The sequence below is a fragment of the Crocodylus porosus genome, unplaced genomic scaffold, assembly GCF_001723895.1.
Source record: "Crocodylus porosus isolate Cpor-Errol unplaced genomic scaffold, CroPor_comp1, whole genome shotgun sequence".
Taxonomy (NCBI): domain Eukaryota; kingdom Metazoa; phylum Chordata; order Crocodylia; family Crocodylidae; genus Crocodylus; species Crocodylus porosus.
The window spans coordinates 199,072,533-199,085,450 of record NW_017728906.1 but is presented as its reverse complement, the minus strand read 5'-3'; the positions used below and the strand labels follow the sequence as shown (position 1 = coordinate 199,085,450).

Genomic DNA, 12,918 nt, shown 5'->3' with positions numbered 1-12,918 from the left:
GTGGTGTTCCTTCCCCCTGGACCCGAAAACGGGATACTCACGGGTTCGCCGCAGTGGTTCTCAGGGCTCTGCCTTGCCTACACCCCGTCCACTTGCCAGCCACTTAGGTCTTTGTGCCGCTGCCCCGACTCAGAGTTATGGCTCACGTGTTACCCTCAGGGGGCAGCTGCCTCCACAGCTGTGGGTACAGCACAGGATTAGTGAATCACCTTGACCACCCTGATCCCTATGCTGACCCTGAGGCCTAGGATGCTGATGTCAGGGTCTGACTATATAGAGTCGCCACAATGCTGTAATAAATGCAGCGTGCAGCCAGAGAGAAAGACGGAGAGATGCTTTGTGAGGTGGCTTATGTTACGCACCTCTGATTCAGTTAGCCTCTAAGGTGCGCCTCTAGCCTGCCTTTCAGTACTCCCCATTTGAAAACCAGAACCAAGAAAGCCTGTTATACTGGAGGTGAGAATAAAAAATAAGAATACAGGTGATAATCAAGGACAACCTTAACTCTGCCCCTGGCCCAATGCCTGCTGGGAGCAGGCCTCTTCCAGGCCCCAGTGCACACTGGGAGCAGGCCTCTTTAACACTGCAGTGTATGCCGCCAACAGGCACTTTCAATGCCCCAGTGCACGGTGGGAATACCCAGTGCATGCTGTGAGCAGGTCCCTTCAAGACCGCAGTGCTTGCCGGGAGCAGTCCGTTCCCGAGGGAATCCTGGCCCCCGTGCCGGTGAGATCATTCAGGGGCTGGCGCGCAGGGCATGATGGGAGCGCTCGCCGGCCAGGCCCGGCTGCCCGCGCTCCTCCGTTGCCATGGCGACGGCACCCCCGCCCTCCTCTCCGCAAACGCTCGCGCTCGGAGGCACGTGACCAAAACAGTTCCCCACGTGACGGGGTGCCTGCCCATCACAGCCCCGCGGGCCAATCCGAGCCAGTTTCCGTCTTTCTGATGCCGCCCACAAGGAGCGGCTCAGCCAATCCAGAAGCCGGTGGGGGCGGGCTCCTTTCGGCGGTTCGACAAAGCCCGTTGAGAGCCCCTGCGATGGGCGCCCTGCGCCGCCAATGGCCGTCCTGCTCGGCGGCTCGGAGTCCCGCCTCTCCTCCTGCGGGGCCAATGGGCGGGCCGCGCACCCCGCCCCGCCCTCCTTCCTGAGCACTGCGGTAATATGGCTCCGCCAGCGGTGTCTCGGCCCGGTGTCGGCGCCGGCCGCCATTAACCCCCGCCTGCCCGGGCGGCCCTGAGGGGCGGGGGCGGCCCTGATGCGCAGGCGCTGCCGGGCCGCTGCTTGCCACCGCCATGAGCTCGGCCGCTGGCCCCGCCAACCGCGCCTGGCACGTGGAGCTACCCTCGCAGCAGGTAGCGGGGCTGGGCGGGCGCTGGGGGCTGGGGCAATGGGGTAAGGATAATGGTGTTCTTGTAGGGCGTGGGGCTAATGGGGCGGCTGTAGGGCAGGCTAATGGGGCAGGCTCATGTGGCAGCGGGGCAGAGTAAGGCTAATGGGGTGCCTATGCGGCAGGCTTGTGTGGTGGCTATGGGGCAGGCTAATGGGGTGCCCATGGGGCAGGGTAAGGCTAATGGAGTGTGGTGAGACAAGCTAACGGGGCGGGGAGCGGCGAGCTGCCTGCGGGGTTGGGTTGTCTCTGGGGGATGGGAGGGTCTTTGCCCCTTGGAGATGACAGTACTCTGTATGTGGCGGGGGTAGCGTTGAGTTGCAGTCCCTGGGTCCCCTGTTTGCCTCGAAGGTGACGGACTCTTTGTGGGGCTCGAGCAAATCCGACCCTTTCCCTTCCCTTTTGTGTGGGGGGGGGGGAGCAGCGCAGTAGTGCAATGCTGCTTTTCATCATAGGGAGAGCGTCTAGACGCTGCCTGGCCTTTATCCCTGCCAAAGGTTGACCAGTGCCTCTGTTTGCTGAGCTGGTTGTCGAGTTCACTGGGCGAAGGTCCTCTTTTTACGAGTGAGTGAGCTCTAAAAGCAAGGTTAAGTAAGGAGGCCTGACCTTTCTGTTGTAAGCACATAAATGCGGAGCAGCGTGTATTTTTTTAACTAAGACTGTGCTTTTCCCTCTCTGACGCAGCTTCTGTATTTAATGAATAGTAGGACGGCTGCAGAAGGATGGTAGAGGCCAAATTTCAAAGCTCTCCTTTGTTGATCTGTCTTTAGTGAGTGAAGATTGCCCTTTGATTTGAAGCTACTTCTGAATTGAGTGTTTCTGTTCGCACAGTCGATGCCATTGACAAATAAAGTGGAAGAGGCAGCTGGATTACTTCACTTTCTGGTGCTTGTGAAGGCCGTAGGTACCGAGATACCATTCAGGGAAGTTCAGTAGGAATGAAAAGATAACCAGCCCTAGCGTATAATTACTTTGTACTGAGTGGTCTGGCAGAAGCCGAAGGAAAAGACAGGGAGACTTGGGTGTGAACATAACAAAAATGATGACCCTACCCTGAGACTGAACATGGCCTTCTCCTCTGGAGATAGGTGCCTGAATAAGAGAGATTTATGGGAGGGACTAGCACCCCTTTGCAAGTTAAGTGGCTTTAGATGTTCCTCCTTGTAAATCGATTCCACCCCCTTCTGGCTTAGTGGCAGAACTAAGTAAATCCTTCAAAATTGTTGATTATTTTGGTGGGAAATTCCCCCCTCCCTCCTTTCCAATTAACTTATACTTGTGTCATGTATTTGCTTTCTAGGAGCAGAAATGACAATGCTTTTAAGGAAACATTGTGCAATATTCACAGCAAAAACAATATTTGAAGCAAATATTGGGTAATACTCACAGGCAGATAGGGGTTGGGAAACGGATTTATGCCAGAAACCAGATAACACGTTATGCTTTTCCACTTGGATCACATGGGCCTAGAAATATGCCCCTTTGTTTAATCAGGTACTTGGAGGGCTCAGATTATGAGGGGTATTATTCACTGGTGTGTTTGGCCTAACAGCTAGTTAAAGTATTGGAAGAGTAGCAACTACAAGGGAAAGAGAGGGCTGTAATGTAGAAGCCAAAGCTGATGGTTTGAAGGCAGAAGCTAAATGACTCGCTTAAGGAATTTGGTAACGGAGCTTGGAACTGAATCTGAGCTCCTGAATCCTGGTTCAGAGTCTTAATCGTAATATCCAGTGTAAAAAAATTCTTATGTTTCCATCACAAAAATGCCAATAGTTGTAATAAGCAAAAGTGATGAAGCTTGTAAACCTCAGTTTTTTTTTTGGTAGGTAGGTGAAGAAGAATTTTTTTCTTGATGTCTAATCACAATTTTGAAATGCAAAACTCTAAAAGGCTTGGTTCAGAAATGAGACCTTTTATTAGCCCCACTAAGAAATCACGCAAAAATTCCGATTTCTGAGCGGGTTTAATAAAAGGTCTCATCTCTGAACCAAGAGTTTTTTAGAGTTTTGCATTTCTTTTTGTCTCAGACCAACATGGCTACCAAATACACTGCTAATCACAATTTTGCAATCTAGATCTAAATCTCATCCAGCTTCTCGTGGTTCTGTTGGCTCCATCTCGGTGAGAAATAAGGTGGAAACCACCCTCTTGGTGAGAAATAAGGTGGAAAAGGCTTTCTGACTGATGGGAGATATTTGACTGCTTTGAGTGCAGTACAGTAGTATTCAGGGCAATAGTCTCTCACCTGCTTGCACCTGATTCATGTTCCAGGACTTTGGTGCTACTCGTGTGCTCAGTGCTACACTTTTATTGTAAAGACAAGAGAAGTGGTAATCTGACTCATGGCTATTAATCTTGGGAAAGAATAAATGGCTCAAATTGCATCACTGACTGACTGAGCACGTGAGGATGTCCTTTGTGTTTAGTCTGCTTTCCTGCCATTTGTTAGGGAAGGCACAAAAAAGTCCCTAATAATACGTAGCTGCGCGAGTAACAAAACAAAGCATCCAGAGTCAGTCATATTACAGTCAAGTGATCTGTTGAACGTTTCTGTACTAATTAGTGGTTCTTGATCAAAAGGGATGTTGCATGTTGTTATTTAGAGGCAGGAAAACCCCATTTTCACAGTTACTTCTAGCCTTTCTAGCTCACTTCTTTTCCTGCTGAAACTGAAGAGAGGTCTGTTACTGATTTCAGTATGGAAAGATTGGAAACGTTAATGAATTGTGAGATGCTAGCCGAAGGCTTGCAATTTTTTTTCTTTGATTCATTTTCTGGTAGTGTCATCAGCTACAGTAACGTGTAACTTGTAGTAAATGATTCTCTCTTATACAACTCTGTTGAAGGATTGTGGTCAACCTAATGTTGGAGTTTCTGTTTTTTTTTTAAGTAACAACAATTACTGTAAAAGAAATATTAAATAGCTTTACTTTTATCATTTTTTTTTTTTTTTAAGTCTGTACATTGGTGTATAGTGTGGTCTATCTTGTGTGTGTTTTTTTTGTGGGGGGCGTCTATGTAAAGTGGAGAGAGAAACATATATATATATATATTTTTTTTTTTTTTTGAAGGGGTCATAGTTTTTCTAAGTCTCTCTGCCTGTTTTCATGGTTTTGAAGAGGGGTGGTTGTTCATATTTTGGAAGGTGTCATCAGTGTAGTGGGTGAGTGTTCCTCCAGTGTGCTGGAGCAGTTTAGCACCTACAGGTGCACTGCTGAGGCTTTTAACCTGAAGCGGTGGTTCTCACCCTCATTGGCTTGGAAGCACCCCTCCATCAGCCTTGTAAAAAGAGTGGCAGCCAATTTCAAAAACTTAATTTATATATGACAATACTTAACTTCTTGCTGTGGAGGGAAGGGATTGGTCAGGCAGGGACAGGTCTGAGCTTTCATTTATCTGCATATCCCCTTGCACCTCTTGGCACCCTTCAAAAGAGCTTTCAGCACCCCAGGGTGCCACAGTGCCCTGGTTGAGAAGGGGTTTACTCTAAATCAGCACTAGCTCTTAACTTTGTGCCAGAGCCACCAGCTTCAAGTTGGTGTTTCTTGAATTCTGTTGTCATTTCTCTAGTCAGTTGTATAATGAACAAAGAAACAAACAACAGAGGGGGTTTGCAGTAGGGTTCAACATATGTGCTGCATGTGCAGAATTGTAGTGCATAATTAAGAAATGTCCTAAACTACTTTCTAGGATGAGATCTGGAGGTGTCCTCACTGAAAAGTGGAAACTACCAAGTCTCTAATCATCAGAGTAGAAAATGGCATGCATTTGATCACTTTATAAAAGAAGTTACATGACATGGTTGCCTGCAGGAACAAGAGGCTGAATTCTTTGGCCCAGAAATTTGTTTCCAGTCCTATGTTCTGAACTGGTGGTGAGCAAGAGATTTGATTCCTTCCCTTGTCTTGCAAAGGGACGTGAGAAGCACACTTTGTCTGTTGTGTCATGTTAGACCCCAACATGTTAAGTTATGTGTATGCACTCCATGAGCCTTTTGGGATTCACTTCTGGTTCCAAGATTGCTGAGGGCATTAAACCTGAAGCATATACTTATTGAACTATTCCCTGGAATCTTGGGTTCAAACAACGTATAATAAAGGTTATGTTAATCTATTAAAGCTACTGCTGAAATGCAACACACTTGAGTCTGTGTTCTCCTGAATTATAGTTTTCCCTCTGCCTTTTAAGTTTAAATAATTGGTTGGGTTTACATGTATTACTAGCCGACTCTAAAAATCTGTTAGGCAGATGACAAAAATGCAAGTGTATTGTTTAACCTGAAGGCTGTACAGTTTAAAGTTGGATGTGATTCCTTAAGGAGGTGTAAAGAATAGATGACAACGTTAAGAAAAGAGTAGTTTTATCAAGGGTTAATATTTCACAGCTATTCTTTTTAGATGGATAATATGATCAACTTTACTTCCCTTATAATTGGATTGGCAGAAAAGTTCTTAAGGAGTTGAATGAGGGGAGTTTGTGGGTTGGCCAGTTAAATTTTGGGGATGCTTTATTAGCATGAATGAAAGGTTCTCTACTTTTCCATGCTGTCCCTACTTGGGAGCAAGTCTGTAATGTGCTCTTCATGCCTGTCTAAGAGAGAGCTGATGGATAAGGGAGTCTCTGTGTTGTAAGTCACATAACAATTTTGTTGTCCCCTGGTAAAAATAGATGATAGTCTTGGCTTTCTACTAGTGCGGGGACAGAATAGCTTTTGTATGAAAGAGGAAGTAGGACTAAATCCTGGAGGGGAAGACCGAGTGAAAAAGGAAGTTCCATATTTAAATAGTTTTCAATTCTCTTCAGCTTGGTCTGCACTTTGAAGGTTTTAGTGGTGTAGGTATTGCAGAAGAAAATAGCTGCCTTCACTAAAACATCCCTATCAGTCAGAGCTTGGGTGTGGCTATAGTTTCATCAGTGTAGCCTGTATTGGGATCACTCTTGCTCTCTGGGAATGCCGTTTCGTATTGGTACAGAGCAGTCTTTTATACTCACAAAGCTACATCTGTGTTAGGAGATTATAGCTATTAATCTAGCTCTTAATGCTGCTTGTTTCAGTTGGGGCTAGAAACTTTGTGTACCCTGTTGTGCTGTATCAGTTGGGTGCATATAATTAGCTATAAGCTAATTGTTAGTATCATTGGATGTCTTAAGATGCCTGCTAGTTTGAGATGCTCTTTGGATGGAATAGATTTCATAGACATTTGGGCTGGAAGGGACCCCAGAGGATCACTGAGTCCAGCCCCCTGCCCAGGGGCAGGAAGTTGGCAGGGATCATAGGATCCCAGCAAGATAAAGTGTCTTGAAGGCGTTCAAAGTAGGTGCTTGAACCACCTCTGGCAGCAGTCTATTCCAAACTTTGGTGGCTCGGACAGTAGAGAAGTTCATCCTTATGTCCAACCTGAAACAGTCGCAGAGGAGTTTGTGACTGTTCGACCTTGTCATCCCTTGGGGCACTTTGGTGAACAGGCGTTCCCTCACACCTAATAAACTTATAGGTGGCCACCAGATCACCCCTGAGCCTGCACTTTTCCAGGCTGAAGAGTCCCATGGCTCTCAGCCTGTCATCGTAAAGTCTGTTTTCCTGACCTCTGATCATGCACGTGGCTCTCCTCTGAACTCTCTCAAGCTTCTCCACATCCTTTTTGAATTGTGGAGCCCGAAACTGGACGCAGTGCTCCAGCTGCGGCCTCACCAAGGCCAAGTACAACGGGAGGATGATGTCTTGGGATTTGCTTGAGAAGCGTCTATGGATGCAAGCCAGCATTTTGCTCACTTTACTAGCTGCAGCATCACATTGAAGGCTCTCGTACATCTTGTGGTCAATCATGACCCCCAAGTCTCTTTCATCTGTAGTGCTAACCGGAGTAGCGCTGCCAAGCCTATAAGGATGCTGCAGGTTTTTCCTCCCAAGGTGGAGAACCTTGCATTTTTTGGTGTTGAACACCATCAGGTTCTCATCTGCTCATTGAATGAGCCTGTCAAGAACTGCCTGGATCACCCCTCGTCCTTGGATGTGGATGCTTTATCCCAGAGTTTGGTGTCATCGGCGAACTTGGCCAGTCCACTTTTGACACTATGGTTTACATCATCAGTGAAGATGTTAAAAAGTAAGGGCCCTCAGACAGAGCCCTGAGGGACCCCACTGGTCACAGGGCACCACGACGATTGACTTCTGTAAACCACCACCTTCTGGGTTCTGCTGCGGAGGCAATTCCCCAGCCAGTGGATCGTGGTGAAGTCGAGGCTGAAGTTATCCAGTTTAGCTGAGAGGTGATCGTGGGATACCAGATCAAAGGCTTTTCTGAAGTCAAGATATATGACATCAATCTCTTCCCCCTTGTCCAGGTGGTAGGTCGCCTGGTCGTAAAAGGAAATGGGATTGGTCAAGCAAGACCTACCCGCAACAAACCTGTGCTGGCTATCCCTCAGGATATTGCCTTCAGCTAGCCTGTATAGGATGGCCTCTTTGATAATCTTTTCCAGGACCTTCCCCAGGATAGAGGTCAGGCTGATGAGTCTGTAGCTTGCTGGATCCACTTTCCCCCCCTTTTTGAAGATGGGCACCAAATTGGCCTTCTTCCAATCCAATCCAGATGTTTGAGGAAACTGGCTCAAGGCACAAAGTTATTATAAATTGTGTGTGTACAATTTCTTATTTTGTTGGTAACTAAAAATTAGATTGATAAAATCTCTGGGAGCCTTTCTTCATCAGCCATGTGCTTGCTATGTGTCATAACAGTATTGTAACATTTTATTTATGCATTGATAATACCAGACATATGAGTGCTTCCCTTTCATGACATAATGAAAACTGATTGAAAACATGGGTCTTTACTGAGGTTGACCTTGACCCAGCAATTGATTCCTGGGATCACAATAAAATGGTCTACCTGCCCTTCCAGTGTCTTTCAGATGAGCATCTCATTGCTTTATAGACCTTACTTTCTATCAGGTTGAAACACTTTCGTATCAGAGGTCAGTTATGGAGAAGCTTGAGGCTTTCTTAAGGTTTTACAGCATGTTTAATAGCAGATTTGGGGCTTGCACTAATGGATCTTGTCTTGGTTACTTTTTGTAGCCACTGGCTTACTTGCCCTGTATTTCTTCTTGGACTTGCTGCTTGTAAGCCACTACATGGGCAAAACAAAAGGAATAAAGGGGGCGATAATTAGGACAAGTCCTCTGAACTTTGTTCCACAACTAAGGGAAGGTCAGCCTACTCTACTTGCATGTAAGATTTGCTCTCCAAACCTTCTCTGTCAATGCCTGTCTGCCTATGCTGTTTTAATGACTTGAAGCAGTGTTTTAGCATGTGCACTGTTCAAGCTTGCAGTTTTCAAAGATCTGTTGGGTTTTTTTGTATTTTTTTTTTTTTTCTCCTGGTAAATTATCTTGCGTACTGAAAGTGGCAAACTCTTTTTGGCTCATCTTTTTAGTTTCTCTTCTTATATAAGTACCTTTTGATATTTCTAAAAATTGTTCTTAATTTCTCATCCCCAGTTCGTGTAGGGAATATAATGCTGTACATAATCTGAGTCTTTTAATACTGTGTATAATATATTCGTATCGGTTTCTGCTCATAGAGTTATGAACATTGGCTTGGAAAGCCCCTTCAGGTCCTGTCCTGTGCATTTGCAGGTGATTGTGTCTCCAGAAGGATCCATGGGGACATCCCTTGTGGCCTGTTGTGGCGGGGCAGGAAATGATTTGCTGTTGGCTGCAGAGATCAGTGCTCAGATTGTGCTGTGCTAAAGAGACATTTGAAAATGAGGAACTTTACAAGAATAGCCTGGTGGGCAGCTGTTCATGTACAACAGAGAAAAGGTGGCATTAAACAAAGGCCACAGAAGGGAACAAGTGATGCAATAGCTCATTTTTACAGTGAGGAGGTAGCAATCCTATATAGTTTTTGAAATCTGTGTTAAATTCTCCATTGTAATTAGGGATTACATTTATCTGTGCTGAAGACCAAGGTAGTGGTCTTCTGAGGTCCATTAGTGTCAAAACTTACATCCCCTTCCTTCACAAATGCTGGTTTGACCTAATGAAGGGCTCTTCCAGGTTTTAGATGTACCCAAGTACCTGCTTCATCTGTTATTGTCACTTGGGTCCTCCTTAAGCAGGAGCTACTTTTTCTTCTCTTTTCAGGTTCCCTTTGTATCCGACTTAATATCTACTGATGCTTGTAGAACGTCTGCTTAGGCAGATCTTTCAGTATGTTAATTGGGTGGATCCTTCTTGTTGGCTTGCCCTCAATTAATTGCCTATGAATTAATAGAAATGCTTCCCCTTGCAGCAACTTTACAGAAAGATGTGAGTTAAAAGAAATAGCAGTGACAGCAATAGAGATCTGTGCAGCTACTCTCGTTCTGACATGCTTTAGTTCAGACTGTGAGTTCAAAGGTGAACTTTGTTCAGTTTTCAAAAACTATTCATATATTCTTTAAATGTAAAGACATCTTGCTTTCTTCAAAAATGAGAGAGAAATGCACTCCGCTGTTGAATAGGCAGGTTAACTGCTTGTTGACTGAAAGCTGCAATTTGTATTTTTTAAAAGTCTTTTAAGAGTACTTGACTCATGCTTGTGAAAATTAAATAATATTCTTTTTCTCCTTTTTTTTTTTTTTGTTTGCAATTCACATGCTACATTGTATTAACTTGTTTTCATGCTAAATTCCTGAGGGTACAAGAGTACAAAGCTCAGATGTAAGTGCAAACCTGATGCATTTGTAGAAAAATGTTTTAAAATAATTAAATAAATAAAAAGGCACAGGAGCTTAAGAGCCTGACTCAAGATGCTGAAGGATTAGTTAATTCAGCTTACTATTTTTTTTTTTTTGCAGGCCTTTGAAGACTCAAGTCAGGAACCACAAAGTTAAGCCTGTACTGTAGCACATGGTTGTTAAAGATATCACCCATAGAGTCCTATGCTGTGGCCCATAAATCTTGGATGGGCCCTGCATGCTGCGTGTGCTGGCTCTGGTCCCATGCACTGCGTGTGGAGTGCATGGCTGGCATGGGTAGTATTGTATGTGGTGCCTATGCAGGGCTGGTCTGGTGTGGGCTCTGAGTGTAGCATATGACCTGTGCCGGTCCTACGTGTTACATAAGCCCCATACTAGCTTGATGCATGTATCTAGTATGTGAGGCTGGATCCGGTGCATGCGTTGCATATAACACGGATCTGATCCAGGGCACGAGCTGCATGCAGCGCCTTGCTGAACCGGCCTTGCGCACTGGCTCCAGGGATCATATGAAGTGGCCTTATGTACCAGAGCCAGTGCACAGGCCTGGTTTGGTGGGGTGCCACGTGTAGCATGCTCCCTGTGCTTTTTCTGTGAGTAAGCCCCTGACTGGTGCCAGAGCGTGTCTTGTAGCGCACAAGGCTGGTCTGGGGCACATGCTGCATGATTGGCCCTTTCTTTTAAAGGATTTATAAAGAATCTCTTGTGAAAAATATCTGCTGAGGGTAGTGTTTTCAGAATTTTTGAGTGAAAACAAAGCTGAGACTTCTCAAAAAGCGGGGGTGGGCAGCAGAGGAGGTTTTAAAAATAGATAAATAGGTAGGCAGCCAAAGTGTTGAGATGTCTCCATGCGGAGAGAAGGAACTGAGAGGGCAGCCAGGGTTGAGTAAGTTCAGTTCTATAGGTCTGTACCATGGTACGTAGGTGTGCAACCCATAGCACACATGCCACAAGTGGCATGGGCAGTCTTTGGCATGCAGATCACACAAGGGCAGGGAGCAAAAAGAGCGGCAGCTTGGGTAGAGAAGGGGTGTTGGACACTTGGGGAGAATGTAGTGCCTGCCAAGAAGGCTGGCCCTCCACTGTCATAGCAAATGTGATTGCTTCTCAAGCCATCAGGGAATTTTAAGAATCCCAAATGGTGAGTTAGGATATAATAACTGGTATGGCAAAGTTCAAAGAAGAGTCCAGGTAAGGACTCTTCAAATTATTTCACCCAGTATAGGCCTTGCCTGTATAGAAAGACTTATTGCTGTCACGATAAGTTTTTCCCTTCTATCATACCATTCCTTCACTAGATCTCAAATCAACGGAGAGGCTTTCCTCATAAACATATCCCTCAATACTACTGGGATAGTCTGCTCAAAATGTTTCTCTACTGTTTCTACTGCTCCTCTGTCTTTGCATTTATCTCTAGACTACTTCTTTGCCCAGATCTATTTCACTGTAACAATCCTCTATTCATTTAACTTCTTGAGACTTTGTACTTTTTTTTAGAGAGAGGTAAGGGCGTGACTGTATATGCAAAATTGCAGAGAGACAAGAGGGCTGATGGGTAGGTAATCAGCTCTGCTCTCTCTCATCTGCACATACTGCTGTTAACAAGAATGTTATTTCTGGAGACACAAATCTACCATCTGAGAACTGAAACTAAGCATCGCAGAGATGCTTAATGGGATCTTCTAGACTGAGCCCTGAGTCCCATGGTTTTCTTTAATCTTTACTAATTTATAGAGGAGCCTCTGGGAAGCGACCTATTTATAAAACTTTTCTAAAAAAGGTTACATGAATATATTGTCTCAAACAGTATATAATTAGAAATTTATAACCCCTATTCCACAATGATATCTTTGAGCTCTAACACATCTTAAATTTTTAAAACTATCTTTTATATAGGTTTGTTTGTTTTTATTTTTAAAGTATCATGATCATAAAATTATGATTTTAAATTTAAAAAAAAAATGTGATTTTTAAATAACCTCTCTTCTCCCCCCCCCCCGCGCTTTTGATTTAAAACAAAAAAAACCCCAACACATTGATTTTTATCCACCCTGGCTGTGTGCTGTGAAGAGGCACATTGGGGCCCCAAATCTAATTGGGGTCTGTGGCTGTAACTGCTGCTTCAGAGGCCGACCAATACCCGTTGATGATCAATCACTGCAGAAACTGTTGCTAGGTCTGACAAGGCATCATCTAGCCAACCCTAATCCAAAACTTGCAAAGGGACCAAGATCTCTGTGTATTGTGGAGGCTCACTGTTAACCATCAGCCAAGTCTCACCTATCATCGGACCCTTCAATGATTTGAGCTTCTCAGCTCATACCTCGGAGGGATGGAGGTATTCAAGCTGTCACGGGTTTGTCAGAGTTAGCTCCCCAGAGGTGGGAGGTAGAAATGTGGTGTTTGGCAGTATTTTAGCAATACATTGGGTATATTTATAGTTTCATAGTTTCTAGGGTTGGAAGGGACCCGAGTAGATCATCTAGTCCGACCCCCTGCCATGGCAGGAAAGAGTGCTGGGGTCAAACGACCCCAGCAAGATGTTCATCCGACCTCCTCTTAAAAACCCCCAGGGTAGGAGCCAGGACCACCTCTCTTGGAAGTTGGTTCCAGATCCTAGCCGCCCTGACCGTGAAGTGGCGCTTCCTGATGTCTAGCCTAAACCTGCCTTCTGCCAGCTTGTGACTGTTATGCCTGGTCACTCCTGGCAGTGCACGGGGGAACAGGGACTTCCCCAATGCCCGCTGCTCCCCTCTGACTAGTTTGTAACAGGCCACAAGATCCCC

The 12,918-nt window shown here is 45.3% G+C and overlaps 1 protein-coding gene across 1 annotated transcript in view; it reads left to right on the top strand.

Annotated features, from left to right (window-relative positions):
• Positions 1–1,149: 1,149 nt before the first annotated feature.
• Positions 1,150–12,918, top strand: part of UVRAG (UV radiation resistance associated) — a 142,258-nt gene continuing 130,489 nt past the window's right edge. The window contains exon 1 of the mRNA XM_019530474.1: positions 1,150–1,353. Within this exon, the coding sequence (XP_019386019.1) occupies positions 1,294–1,353 (60 nt within the window). The 5' untranslated portion in view covers positions 1,150–1,293. The remainder of the gene's footprint in view (positions 1,354–12,918) is intronic.